This window comes from Penaeus japonicus, unplaced genomic scaffold, assembly GCF_977035675.1.
Source record: "Penaeus japonicus unplaced genomic scaffold, GWHDUDI00000001_assembly GWHDUDI00000028, whole genome shotgun sequence".
Lineage (NCBI taxonomy): Eukaryota > Metazoa > Arthropoda > Malacostraca > Decapoda > Penaeidae > Penaeus > Penaeus japonicus.
Window position 1 is genome coordinate 32,679,069 of NW_028234430.1, and position 15,000 is coordinate 32,694,068.

At 44.2% G+C, this 15,000-nt stretch overlaps 1 protein-coding gene across 1 annotated transcript in view; it reads right to left on the reverse strand.

Annotated features, from left to right (window-relative positions):
- LOC122243461 (putative glucosylceramidase 3) overlaps positions 1 to 15,000 on the reverse strand; it is a gene marked incomplete at its 3' end in the record, with an annotated part of 32,816 nt that overhangs the window by 15,901 nt on the left and 1,915 nt on the right. Inside the window, 3 exon segments of the mRNA XM_086553770.1 lie at positions 1 to 63; positions 664 to 814; positions 7,506 to 7,703. The exon segment at positions 1 to 63 is cut by the window's left edge and continues 91 nt beyond it. Of these exon segments, the coding sequence (XP_086409896.1) occupies positions 1 to 63; positions 664 to 814; positions 7,506 to 7,703 (412 nt within the window).

Sequence of the window (15,000 nt, forward strand, 5' to 3'; positions counted from 1 at the left end):
TCGCAGCTGCCGATCGGAACGCGTCCGAGGTCGTACTCGTTGCCCTCAGGGGAGAAGTAGGACCTGTGGGAACGATAAGGATGAGCCAGATTTGCGGAGCAGTTGCTACGCCGGGCTTGTATGCACTGAATAAATTCTCAGGAATCTTATTAAAAAAAAAAAACTAGAACAAAAATAAATCGATACGTTAAGAAACACATTCATAAACAGACGGACATACATTACCTACACACCTTTGTCAAAAAAAAAAGAAAAAAGATAATGAAACTCATCATCACACACAACTCCATAAACATACATACACATACATACCTTACGCACACACCTTTATAAAAGAAAAAAAAAAAAAAAAAAAAAAAAAAAAAAACACGATAATAAAACCCATCGTTACACACTACTCCATAAACATACATACATACACATACATACCTTACGCACACACCTTTATAAAAAATAAAATAATAATAAAAGAAAAACAAGGAAAAAAAAACACGATAATAAAACCCATCGTTACACACAACTCCATAAACATACTTACATACATACATACACTTTACACACACAAACACCTTTATAAAAAAAAAAAAAAAAAAAAAAAAAAAAAACGATAATAAAAACCCCTCGTTACACAGCCAAGCCATAACGAGATCCGGATCGCCACACCTGAGCGCCATCTCCCGGGCGCCTGGCGACAGGGAAGCCAGCGAGAGCCCTGAGGCGTCGGTGAAGGCGGCGCCAAACCCCAGCATCACCTGCCGCCTGTCCTCGAGGTCGACCTCCAGAGCCACCGCGCCCTTTGGGTCTTCCGCTGGGACTGGGGGGCGGGGGGGGCGGAAGGGAGGGGAGATTATGATCAGTGGTGGTAGGGTCGTGATGATGGTATGGTTGTGATGATGGTATGGTCGTGATGATGGTATGGTCGTAATGATGGTATGGTCGTAATGATGGTATGGTTGTGATGACGGTATGGCCGTGATGATGGTATGGTCGTGATGATGGTATGGTCGTAATGATGGTATGGTCGTGATGATGGTATGGTTGCAATGATGGTATGGTTGTGAAGGTGGTATGGTCGTGATGATGGTATGGTCGTGATGATGGTATGGTCGTGATGATGGTATGGTTGTGATGATGGTATGGTCGTGATGATGGTATGGTCGTGATGATGGTATGGTCGTGATGATGGTATGGTCGTGATGATGGTATGGTCGTGATGATGGTATGGTCGTGATGATGGTATGGTCGTGATGATGGTATGGTCGTGATGATGGTATGGTCGTGATGATGGTATGGTCGTGATGATGGTATGGTCGTGAAGATGGTATGGTCGTGATGATGGTATGGTCGTGATGATGGTATGGTCGTGATGATGGTATGGTTGTGAAGATGGTATGGTTGTGATGATGGTATGGTCGTGATGATGGTATGGTCGTGATGATGGTATGGTTGTGATGATGGTATGGTTGTGATGATGGTATGGTCGTGATGATGGTATGGTCGTGATGATGGTATGGTTGTGATGATGGTATGGTCGTGATGATGGTATGGTTGTGAAGATGGTATGGTTGTGATGATGGTATGGTCGTGATGATGGTATGGTCGTGGAGATGGTATGGTCGTGATGATGGTATGGTCGTGATGATGGTATGGTCGTGATGATGGTATGGTCGTGATGATGGTATGGTCGTGATGATGGTATGGTCGTGATGATGGTATGGTTGTGATGATGGTATGGTCGTGAAGATGGTATGGTTGTGATGATGGTATGGTCGTGAAGATGGTATGGTTGTGATGATGGTATGGTCGTGATGATGGTATGGTCGTGATGATGGTATGGTCGTGATGATGGTATGGTCGTGATGATGGTATGGTCGTGATGATGGTATGGTCGTGATGATGGTATGGTCGTGATGATGGTATAGTCGTGAAGATGGTATGGTCGTGATGATGGTATGGTCGTGATGATGGTATGGTCGTGGAGATGGTATGGTCGTGATGGTATGGTCGTGATGATGGTATGGTCGTGATGATGGTATGGTCGTGATGATGGTATGGTCGTGATGATGGTATGGTCGTGATGATGGTATGGTCGTGATGATGGTATGGTCGTGATGATGGTATGGTCGTGATGATGGTATGGTCGTGATGATGGTATGGTCGTGATGATGGTATGGTCGTGATGATGGTATGGTCGTGATGATGGTATGGTCGTGATGATGGTATGGTCGTGATGATGGTATGGTCGTGATGATGGTATGGTTGTGATGATGGTATGGTCGTGATGATGGTATGGTCGTGATGATGGTATGGTCGTGATGATGGTATGGTCGTGATGATGGTATGGTCGTGAAGATGGTATGGTCGTGATGATGGTATGGTCGTGATGATGGTATGGTCGTGATGATGGTATGGTCGTGATGATGGTATGGTCGTGATGATGGTATGGTCGTGATGATGGTATGGTCGTGATGATGGTATGGTCGTGATGATGGTATGGTCGTGATGATGGTATGGTCGTGATGATGGTATGGTCGTGATGATGGTATGGTCGTGATGATGGTATGGTCGTGATGATGGTATGGTCGTGAAGATGGTATGATGGTATGGTCGTGATGATGGTATGGTCGTGATGATGGTATGGTCGTGATGATGGTATGGTCGTGATGATGGTATGGTCGTGATGATGGTATGGTCGTGATGATGGTATGGTCGTGATGATGGTATGGTCGTGATGATGGTATGGTCGTGATGATGGTATGGTCGTGGAGATGGTATGGTCGTGATGATGGTATGGTCGTGATGATGGTATGGTCGTGATGATGGTATGGTCGTGATGATGGTATGGTCGTGATGATGGTATGGTCGTGATGATGGTATGGTCGTGATGATGGTATGGTCGTGATGATGGTATGGTCGTGATGATGATGATGGTATGGTTGTGATGATGGTATGGTCGTGATGATGGTATGGTCGTGATGATGGTATGGTCGTGATGATGGTATGGTCGTGATGATGGTATGGTCGTGATGATGGTATGGTCGTGATGATGGTATGGTTGTGAAGATGGTATGGTTGTGATGATGGTATGGTCGTGATGATGGTATGGTCGTGATGATGGTATGGTCGTGATGATGGTATGGTCGTGATGATGGTATGGTCGTGATGATGGTATGGTCGTGATGATGGTATGGTTGTGATGATGGTATGGTCGTTATGATGGTATGGTCGTGATGATGGTATGGTCGTGATGATGGTATGGTTGTGATGATGGTATGGTCGTGATGATGGTATGGTCGTGATGATGGTATGGTTGTGATGATGGTATGGTCGTGAAGGCGGTATGGTCGTGATGATGGTATGGTCGTGATGATGGTATGGTCGTGAAGGCGGTATGGTCGTGATGATGGTATGGTCGTGGAGATGGTATGGTCGTGATGATGGTATGGTCGTGGAGATGGTATGGTCGTGATGATGGTATGGTCGTGGAGATGGTATGGTCGTGATGATGGTATGGTCGTGGAGATGGTATGGTCGTGATGATGGTATGGTTGTGATGATGGTATGGTCGTGATGATGGTATGGTCGTGATGATGGTATGGTCGTGAAGATGGTATGGTCGTGATGATGGTATGGTCGTGATGATGGTATGGTCGTGATGATGGTATGGTCGTGATGATGGTATGGTCGTGAAGATGGTATGGTCGTGGAGATGGTATGGTCGTGATGATGGTATGGTCGTGGAGATGGTATGGTCGTGATGATGGTATGGTCGTGGAGATGGTATGGTCGTGATGATGGTATGGTCGTGATGATGGTATGGTCGTGATGATGGTATGGTCGTGATGATGGTATGGTCGTGATGATGGTATGGTCGTGATGATGGTATGGTCGTGATGATGGTATGGTCGTGATGATGGTATGGTCGTGATGATGGTATGGTCGTGATGATGGTATGGTCGAGATCAGTATGGTCGTGATGATGGTATGGTTGTGATGATGGTATGGTCGTGATGGTATGGTCGTGATGATGTGGTATGGTCGTGATGATGGTATGGTCGTGATGATGGTATGGTCGTGGAGATGTATGGTCGTGATGATGGTATGGGCGTGATGATGGTATGGTCGTGGAGATGGTATGGTCGTGGAGATGGTATGGTTGTGATGATGGTATGGTCGTGATGATGGTATGGTCGTGATGATGGTATGGTCGTGATGATGGTATGGTCGTGATGATGGTATGGTCGTGAGATGGTAATGGTCGTGATGATGGTATGGTGTGATGATGGTATGGTCGTGATGATGGTATGGTCGTGATGATGGTATGGTCGTGATGATGGTATGGTCGTGATGATGGTATGGTCGATGATGTATTGTCGAGAGATGGTAAGGATTGAGATGGAATGGTGTGATGATTGTATGTGAAATGATGGTATGGTCGTGATGATGGTATGGTTTGATGATGGTATGGTCGTGAAGATGGTATGGTGTGATGATGGTATGGTTGTGATGATGGTATGGTCGTGAAGATGTATGGTAATGGAATTGATGGTATGGTTGTGATGATGGTATGGTCGTGAAGATGGTATGGTTGTGATGATGGTATGGTCGTGATGATGGTATGGTTGTGATGATGGTATGGTCGTGATGATGGTATGGTCGTGATGATGGTATGGTTGTGATGATGGTATGGTCGTGATGATGGTATGGTCGTGATGATGGTATGGTCGTGATGATGGTATGGTCGTGATGATGGTATGGTCGTGATGATGGTATGGTCGTGATGATGGTATGGTTGTGATGATGGTATGGTCGTGATGATGGTATGGTTGTGATGATGGTATGGTTGTGATGATGGTATGGTCGTGATGATGGTATGGTCGTGGAGATGGTATGGTCGTGATGATGGTATGGTCGTGATGATGGTATGGTCGTGATGATGGTATGGTCGTGGAGATGGTATGGTTGTGATGATGGTATGGTCGTGATGATGGTATGGTCGTGATGATGGTATGGTTGTGATGATGGTATGGTCGTGATGATGGTATGGTCGTGATGATGGTATGGTCGTGATGATGGTATGGTCGTGATGATGGTATGGTCGTGATGATGGTATGGTCGTGATGATGGTATGGTCGTGATGATGGTATGGTCGTGATGATGGTATGGTCGTGATGATGGTATGGTTGTGATGATGGTATGGTCGTGATGATGGTATGGTCGTGATGATGGTATGGTCGTGATGATGGTATGGTCGTGAAGATGGTATGGTTGTGAAGATGGTATGGTCGTGAAGATGGTATGGTTGTGATGATGGTATGGTTGTGATGATGGTATGGTTGTGATGATGGTATGGTTGTGATGATGGTATGGTCGTGAAGATGGTATGGTTGTGATGATGGTATGGTCGTGGAGATGGTATGGTCGTGATGATGGTATGGTCGTGATGATGGTATGGTCGTGATGATGGTATGGTTGTGATGATGGTATGGTCGTGATGATGGTATGGTTGTGATGATGGTATGGTCGTGAAGATGGTATGGTCGTGGAGATGGTATGGTCGTGATGATGGTATGGTCGTGATGATGGTATGGTCGTGATGATGGTATGGTTGTGATGATGGTATGGTCGTGAAGATGGTATGGTTGTGATGATGGTATGGTCGTGGAGATGGTATGGTCGTGATGATGGTATGGTCGTGGAGATGGTATGGTCGTGATGATGGTATGGTCGTGAAGGTGGTATGGTCGTGAAGATGGTATGGTTGTGATGATGGTATGGTCGTGATGATGGTATGGTTGTGATGATGGTATGGTCGTGATGATGGTATGGTCGTGGAGATGGTATGGTCGTGATGATGGTATGGTCGTGAAGGTGGTATGGTCGTGATGATGGTATGGTCGTGAAGATGGTATGGTTGTGATGATGGTATGGTCGTGAAGATGGTATGGTCGTGATGATGGTATGGTCGTGATGATGGTATGGTCGTGATGATGGTATGGTCGTGATGATGGTATGGTCGTGATGATGGTATGGTCGTGGAGATGGTATGGTCGTGATGATGGTATGGTTGTGATGATGGTATGGTCGTGATGATGGTATGGTTGTGATGATGGTATGGTCGTGATGATGGTATGGTTGTGATGATGGTATGGTCGTGAAGATGGTATGGTTGTGATGATGGTATGGTCGTGAAGATGGTATGGTCGTGATGATGGTATGGTTGTGATGATGGTATGGTCGTGATGATGGTATGGTTGTGATGATGGTATGGTCGTGATGATGGTATGGTTGTGATGATGGTATGGTCGTGAAGATGGTATGGTTGTGATGATGGTATGGTCGTGAAGATGGTATGGTTGTGATGATGGTATGGTCGTGAAGATGGTATGGTCGTGATGATGGTATGGTTGTGATGATGGTATGGTCGTGATGATGGTATGGTTGTGATGATGGTATGGTCGTGATGATGGTATGGTTGTGATGATGGTATGGTCGTGAAGATGGTATGGTCGTGAAGATGGTATGGTTGTGATGATGGTATGGTCGTGATGATGGTATGGTCGTGATGATGGTATGGTCGTGATGATGGTATGGTCGTGAAGGTGGTATGGTCGTGAAAATGGTTAAGGTGTATATGAATGATGCTCAAGATGATGATAATAATGATAATGATGCTTTAATGACACTTTTTAACAATTATGATTATGGCAATCATGTTTTTTTTAACGAGCCTTTTCATAATGCGGCAACAATGCTCTTACGATCCTTCTTACAATAGCAAGAATCATCATTACCATCAATCCTCATCTTCAACATCTAGTCAAGATCGCAATACCATTCACTCTAATAACAAGTCATCTTAATATTACGCTAATCTTCAAAATAATCAAAGATCCCCACTCCCTTTCTCCTCTATTATCCTATTGTAATATTATCCTATTAATAATATTGTAATACTATTAATAATATCATAATATCAGTATGATAGAATAGAATAATATAATATAATATAATATGATATAATAATAATAAGATCATATGATATGATAATACTATATTAAAATATAATAATATGATATAATAATATAATAAAATGATATAAAAATAATATAATAATATGATATAATAATAATATAATAATATGATATAACAATATAATAAAATGATATAATAATAATATAATAATAATATAATATGATATGATATAATAATAATATAATAAAATATAATAATATGATATAATAATAATATAATAAAATATAATAATATGATATAATAATAATATAATAAAATATAATAATATGATATAATAATAATATAATAAAATATAATAATATGATATAATAATAATATAATAAAATATAATAATATGATATAATAATAATATAATAAAATATAATAATATGATATAATAATAATATAATAAAATATAATATGATATGATAATAATAATATTAATAACATTATCCTATCATATTATTACATATCATATCATCACAGCCCACCTTCCTCCTGACCTCCGAACAAGTCGACCTCCCGTGTCTCGACGTGGAACCTCAGGCCATCGCGAGACGAGGTCACGACGGTGTAGTGACCTGGGTCAGGGAAGGGCACTCGGCCAGGCAGGTCACAGTGGTGGGCATCACACACACACACGACGCTGTCTTGCTCGTAGCGGCGGGGGGCGCAAGAGGCCGAGGATTCTGAAGTGATGAAGGGAAGGGGAATGGTGATGACAGAGGAGATAGAAGTGTAGGTTGTGGTGATGAAGGGAAGGGGAATGGTGATGAAAGAGGAGAGAGAAGTGTAGGTTGTGGTGATGAAGGGAAGGGGAATGGTGATGAAAGAGGAGAGAGAAGCATAGGTTGTGGTGATGAAGGGAAGGGGAATGGTGATGAAAGAGGACAGAGAAGTGTAGTAGTGTGATGGAAGGGGAAGGGGAATGGTGATGAAAGAGGAGAGAGAACCATAGGTTGTGGTGATGAAGGGAAGGGGAATGGTGATGAAAGAGGAGAGAGAAGTGTTGATTGTGGTGATGAAGGGAAGGGGAATGGTGATGAAAGAGGAGAGAGAAGTGTTGATTGTGGTGATGAAAGAGGAGAGAGAAGTGTAGGTTGTGGTGATGAAGGGAATGGGAATGGTGATGAAAGAGGAGAGAGAAGTAAAGGTTGTGGTGATGAAGGGAAGGGGAATGGTGATGAAAGAGGAGAGAGAAGTGTTGGTTGTGGTGATGAAGGGAAGGGGAATGGTGATGAAAGAGGAGAGAGAAGCATAGGTTGTGGTGATGAAGGGAAGGGGTATGAGTGTTGAAAGAGGAGAAGAATTGGTAGTTGTGGTGATAAGGGAAGGGTAATGGTGATGAAGAGGAAGAGAAGACCTTAGGTGTTGAATGTGGTGATGAAGGGAAGGGAATGGTGATGAAAGAGGAGAGAGGAAGCAAGTGTTTGATTGTGGTTATGAAAGATGAGAGAGAAGTGTAGGTTGTGGTGATGAAGGGAACTGGGGAATGGGTGATGAAGAGGAAAGGTGTAGAGTTGTGGTATGAAGGGAAGGGGAATGGTGATGAATAGAGGAGAGAGAACCATAGGTTTGGTGATGAAGGGAAGGGAATGTGATGAAAGAGGAGAGAGAAGTGTAGTTGTGGTGATGAAGGGAAGGGAATGTGATGAAATAGGAGAGTGAAGCATAGGTTAGAGAGAGAGAAGTAAGGTGTGGTGATGAAGGGAAGGGAATGGTGATGAAAATGTGATTGAAAGCAGGAGAGAGAAGTAAAGGTTGTTTGGTGTTGAGGAAAGGGTAATGGGTGATGAAAGAGAAGAAAAGTGCTGGTTGTGGTGAGAAGAACCATAGGAATGGTGATGAAGAGGAGAGAGAAGCGTACAGTTGGTGTGATGAAGAGGAAGGGAATGGGGTGATGAAAGAGGATAGAGAAGCAATAGTTGTGGTGATGAAGGGAAGGGAATGGTGATGAAAGAGGAGAGATGAAGTGTAGTGTGTGATGAAGGGAATTGGTAAAGGTGATGAAAGAGGAGAGAAGTGAAGCATAGGTTGTGGTGATGAAGGGAAGGAGAATGGTGATGAAAGAGGAGAGAGAATCATAGGTTGTGTTGATGAAGGGAAGGTGGTGATGAAAAGGGAAGAGAAAGTGTAGGTTGTGGTGATGAAGGAAGGAATGGTGAATGAGGAAGAGGAGAGAAAGCATATTTGTGGTGATGAAGTGAAGGGGAATTGGTATAGTAAGAGAAAGTGAGAAGCGCTAGTTGTGGTGATGAAAGGGAAGGGGAATGGTGATGAAAGAGGAGAGAGAAGTGCGAAAGAGAGAGAGAAGCATAGGTTTGTGGTGAATGAAGGGAAGGGGGGGGTAATGGTGATGAAAGAGGAAGAGAAAGCATAGGTTGTGTGATGAAGGGGAAGGATAATGGTGATGAAAGGGGAGAGAGAAGCATAGGTTTGTTGTGATGAAGGATGGGGGAAATGGTGAATGAAAGAGAGGAGAGAGAAGTGTTGATTGTGTGATGAAAGAGGAGAGAGAAGTAAAAGGTTGTGGGTGATGAAGGGAAGGAATGGTGATGAAAGAGGAAGAGGAAGAAGTGTAGGTTGTGGTGTGATGAAGGGAAGCTGATGAAAGGTCGATGAAAGAGGAGAGAGAAGCATAGAAGCATGGTTGTGGTGATGAAAACAGAGGAGAGAGAAGTATAGGTTTGTGGTGATGAAGGGAAGGGGAATGTGATGAAAGAGGAGAGAGAAGCATAGGTTGTTATTGATGAAGAGGAGAGGAGAATGTAAAGGTTGTGATGAAAGAGGAGAGGGAATCAAGGTTGTGATGATGAGCGGAGGAAGTGGAATTGTAGATGAAGAAGGAAGAGAATCAAGTTAGGTTGTGGTGATGAAGGGAAGGGGAATGGTGCTAGGTAAAGATTGAGAGACGAACCAAGCGTATGATGTGGTTGTGTTGTTGATGATGAAGGGAAGGGGAAATGGTGATGAAAGAGGAGAGAGAACCATAGCATTGGGTTTATGAAGGGAAGGGTATGGTGATGAAAGAGGAGAGGGAAGCATATGTTGTGGTGATTGAAAGAGGAGGGAGAGATGGAAGTGTAGGTTGATAGAGGGAAGGTGCAATTTTTATGAAGAGTAGAGGGAAGTAGGATTTTGCGTGGAGAAGTGAAAGAATGTGCAGCAGAGAGCTGAAGATGAACCATAATGGTTAGTGGTGAATGAAGGGAAGGGGAACTGGTGAATGGAAAGAGGAGAGAGAAGTGCAGTGCATAAGTGTTGATGAAGGTATAGTTGACTTGTAGAAGAAAAAGGAGCGCGCCAGGTGCCAAAACAAAAAATGGTATTGGTTATGAAGGGGTAAGGGAATGGTGAATGAACGAGAGCGAGAGAACGTGTAGGTTGTTGGTGATGAAGGGAGAGAGAAGTGTTGATTGTGGTGATGAAAGAGGAGAGAGAAGCATAGGTTGTGGTGATGAAGGGAAGGGGAATGGTGATGAAAGAGGAGAGATAGCAGCATAGTTTTGGTGATGAAGGGAAAGTGGAAGGTGAATGGTGAGAAATAGGGAAGAGAGAACCATAGGTTGTGGTTGATGAAGGGAAGGAAGTGTTGATGGTGATGAAAAGAGGAGAGAGAAGCATGTTGAGGTTGTGGTGATGAATGAGGAGAGAGAGTGAGTTGTGGGATAAGGAAGGGGAGATGGTGATGAAAGAGGAGAGAGAACCATAGGTTGTGGTGATGAGGGAAGGGAAGGGGAATGGTGATGAAAGAGGAGAGAGAAGCATAGGACCATGAAAGGGTGGGGGAAAGGTTGATGAAAGAAAGGAGCAGGAGTACGTGTTGTGGTGATGAAGGGAAGGGGAATGTGATGAAAGAGGAGAGAGAAGCATAGGTTGTGGTGATGAAGGAAGAGGGAAATGGTGATGGAAAGAGGAGAGAGAAGCATAGGTTGTGGATGATGAAGGGAAGGGGGAATGGTGATGAAAGAGGAGAGAGAAGTAGGTTGTGGTGATGAAGAGGAAGGAAGTAAAGGGTTGGTGATGAAAGAGGAGAGAACCAAAGGTATGGTGATGAGGTTGTGGTGATGAGAAGGAAGGGGGAATGTGATGAAAGAGGAGAGAGAAGCAAGTGTGGTGATGAAAGAAGGGAAGGGAATGGTGATGAAAGAGGAGAGAGAAGAAGTGTAGGTTGTGGTGATGAAGGGAAGGGGAATGGAGAGGAAAAGCAGCGCGAGAGAAGAAAAGGTTGTGGTGATGAAGGGAAGGGGAATGGTGATGAAAGAGGAGAGAGAAGCATAGGTTGTGGTGATGAAGGGAAGGGGAATGGTGATGAAAGAGGAGAGAGAAGTGTTGGTTATGGTGATGAAGGGAAGGGGAATGGTGATGAAAGAGGAGAGAGAAGTGTAGGTTGTGGTGATGAAAGAGAAGAGAGAAGTGTAGGTTGTGGTGATGAAGGGAAGGGGAATGGTGATGAAAGAGGAGAGAGAAGTGTAGGTTGTGGTGATGAAAGAGGAGAGAGAAGTAAAGGTTGTGGTGATGAAAGAGGAGAGAGAAGTAAAGGTTGTGGTGATGAAAGAGGAGAGAGAAGTAAAGGTTGTGGTGATGAAAGAGGAGAGAGAAGTGTAGGTTGTGGTGATGAAAGAGGAGAGAGAAGTAAAGGTTGTGGTGATGAAAGAGGAGAGAGAAGTGTAGGTTGTGGTGATGAAAGAGGAGAGAGAAGTGTAGGTTGTGGTGATGAAGGGAAGGGGAATGGTGATGAAAGAGGAGAGAGAAGTGTAGGTTGTGGTGATGAAGGGAAGGGGAATGGTGATGAAAGAGGAGAGAGAAGCATAGGTTGTGGTGATGAAGGGAAGGGGAATGGTGATGAAAGAGGAGAGAGAAGTGTAGGTTGTGGTGATGAAAGAGGAGAGAGAAGTAAAGGTTGTGGTGATGAAAGAGGAGAGAGAAGTGTAGGTTGTGGTGATGAAGGGAAGGGGAATGGTGATGAAAGAGGAGAGAGAAGTGTAGGTTGTGGTGATGAAAGAGGAGAGAGAAGTGTAGGTTGTGGTGATGAAAGAGGAGAGAGAAGTAAAGGTTGTGGTGATGAAGGGAAGGGAAGTATCGTTTGTGGTGATGAAAGAGGAGAGAGAAGCATAGGTTGTAGATGAAGGAAGGGGTGGTGATGAATGGGAAGAGAATGTGATGAGGAGAGAGAAGTAAAGGTTGTGGTGATGAAAGAGGAGAGAGAAGTGTAGGTTGTGGTGATGAAAGAGGAGAGAGAAGTAAAGGTTGTGGTGATGAAAGAGGAGAGAGAAGTGTAGGTGTTGGTGATGAAAGAGGAGAGAGAAGTAAAGGTTGTGGTGATGAAAGAGGAGAGAGAAGTGTAGGTGTTGGTGATGAAAGAGGAGAGAGAAGTAAAGGTTGTGGTGATGAAAGAGGAGAGAGAAGTAAAGGTTGTGGTGATGAAAGAGGAGAGAGAAGTGTAGGTTGTGGTGATGAAGGGAAGGGGAATGTGATGAAAAAGGAGCGAAAAGCATTAGGTTGTGGGTGATGAAGGGAGGGGAATGGTGATGAAAGTGGAGAGATAGCCTAGGGTGGGTGATGAAGGGAAGGGGAATGTAGTGATGAAGAGGAAGAGAGAAGTGTAGGTTGTGGTGATGAAGGGAAGGGAATGGTGATGAAAGAGGAGAGAGAAGTGTTGGTTTGTGAGAAGGAGGGGAATGGATGAAGAGGAAGAGAAGCACATAGGTTGTGGTGATGAAGGGAAGGGGAAGTGTTGGTGATGAAAGAGGAGAGAGAAGTGTTGGTTATGGTGATGAAGGGAAGGGGAATGGTGATGAAAGAGGAGAGAGAAGTATAGGTTGTGGTGATGAAAGAGGAGAGAGAAGTAAAGGTTGTGGTGATGAAGGGAAGGGGAATGGTGATGAAAGAGGAGAGAGAAGTGTAGGTTGTGGTGATGAAGGGAAGGGGAATGGTGATGAAAGAGGCGAGAGAAGTGTTGGTTATGGTGATGAAGGGAAGGGGAATGGTGATGAAAGAGGAGAGAGAAGTGCAGGTTGTGGTGATGAAGGGAAGGGGAATGGTGATGAAAGAGGAGAGAGAAGCATAGGTTGTGGTGATGAAAGAGGAGAGAGAAGTGTAGGTTGTGGTGATGAAGGGAAGGGGAATGGTGATGAAAGAGGAGAGAGAAGTGTAGGTTGTGGTGATGAAGGGAAGGGGAATGGTGATGAAAGAGGAGAGAGAAGTATAGGTTGTGGTGATGAAAGAGGAGAGAGAAGTGTAGGTTGTGGTGATGAAGGGAAGGGGAATGGTGATGAAAGAGGAGAGAGAAGCATAGGTTGTGGTGATGAAGGGAAGGAGAATGGTGATGAAAGAGGAGAGAGAAGATGGGTGTAGGTGATGAAGGGAAAGGGAATGGTGATGAAAGAGGAGAGAGAAGTAAAGGTTGTGGTGATGAAGGGAAGGGGAATGGTGATGAAAGAGGAGAGAGAAGCATAGGTTGTGGTGATGAAGGGAAGGGGAATGGTGATGAAAGAGGAGAGAGAAGTGTAGGTTGTGGTGATGAAGGGAAGGGGAATGGTGATGAAAGAGGAGAGAGAAGCATAGGTTGTGGTGATGAAGGGAAGGGGAATGGTGATGAAAGAGGAGAGAGAAGTGTAGGTTGTGGTGATGAAGGGAAGGGGAATGGTGATGAAAGAGGAGAGAGAAGTGTTGGTTATGGTGATGAAGGGAAAGGGAATGGTGATGAAAGAGGAGAGAGAAGTGTTGGTTGTGGTGATGAAGGGAAGGGGAATGGTGATGAAAGAGGAGAGAGAACCATAGGTTGTGGTGATGAAGGGAAGTCGAATGGTGATGAAAGAGGAGAGAGAAGTGTAGGTTGTGGTGATGAAGGGAAGGGGAATGGTGATGAAAGAGGAGAGAGAAGTAAAGGTTGTGGTGATGAAAGAGGAGAGAGAAGTGTAGGTGTTGGTGATGAAAGAGGAGAGAGAAGTAAAGGTAGTATTGGTGAAGGGAAGAGTGGTGATGAAGGGAAGGGGAAATGGTGATGAAAGAGGAGAGAGAAAGCATAGGATGTGGAGGATGGAAGGAGTCGAATGGTGATGAACGAGGAGAGAGAAGCATAGAGTAGTGGTGATGAAGGGAAGGGGAATAGTGATGAAAGAGGAGAGGAGTAACATAGTTTGTGGTGATGAAGGGAAGGGGAAAATGGTGATGAAAAGGGGAATGGTTAATTGAAGAGAGAAAGTATAGGTTGTGTGTGATGAAGGAAGGGGAATGTTTAGGTGTTGGTGATGAAAGAGGAGAGAGAAGTAAAGGTTGTGGTGATGAAAGAGGAGAGAGAAGTGTAGGTGTTGGTGATGAAAGAGGAGAGAGAAGTAAAGGTTGTGGTGATGAAGGGGAAGGAATGGTTGATGAAAGCGGAGGGAGAGAAGCCAAAGGTTGTGGGTGATGAAGGAGAGAGAAGGGGAATGGTGATGAAAGAGGAGAAGCATAGTTGTGTGATAAGGAAGGTAATGTGCTGAAATATGAGAAGAGAACATAGGATTTTGGGAGAAGTGTTGTTGTGGGTGATTTAAGAGGGAAGGGGAATGGTGATGAAAGAGGAGAGAGAAGCATAGGTTGTGGTGATGAAGGGAAGGGGAATGGTGATGAAAGAGGAGAGAGAAGTGTAGGTTGTGGTGATGAAGGGAAGGGGAATGGTGATGAAAGAGGAGAGAGAAGCATAGGTTGTGGTGATGAAAGAGGAATTGTGATGAAAATGAATGGTGATGAACAGCGGAGCAGAATGTGTTGGTTAATGGTGTGAAGGGAAAGGGAAGTGAAGACAGAGGAGGAAGTATAGGTTGTGGTGATGAAGGATAGAGAAGGAGAATGGTGATGAAAGAGGAGAGAGAAGTGTTGGTTGTGGTGATGAAGGGAAGGGGAATGGTGATGAAAGAGGAGAGAGAAGCATAGGTTGTGGTGATGAAGGGAAGGGGAATGGTGATGAAAGAGGAGAGAGAAGCATAGGTTGTGGTGATGAAG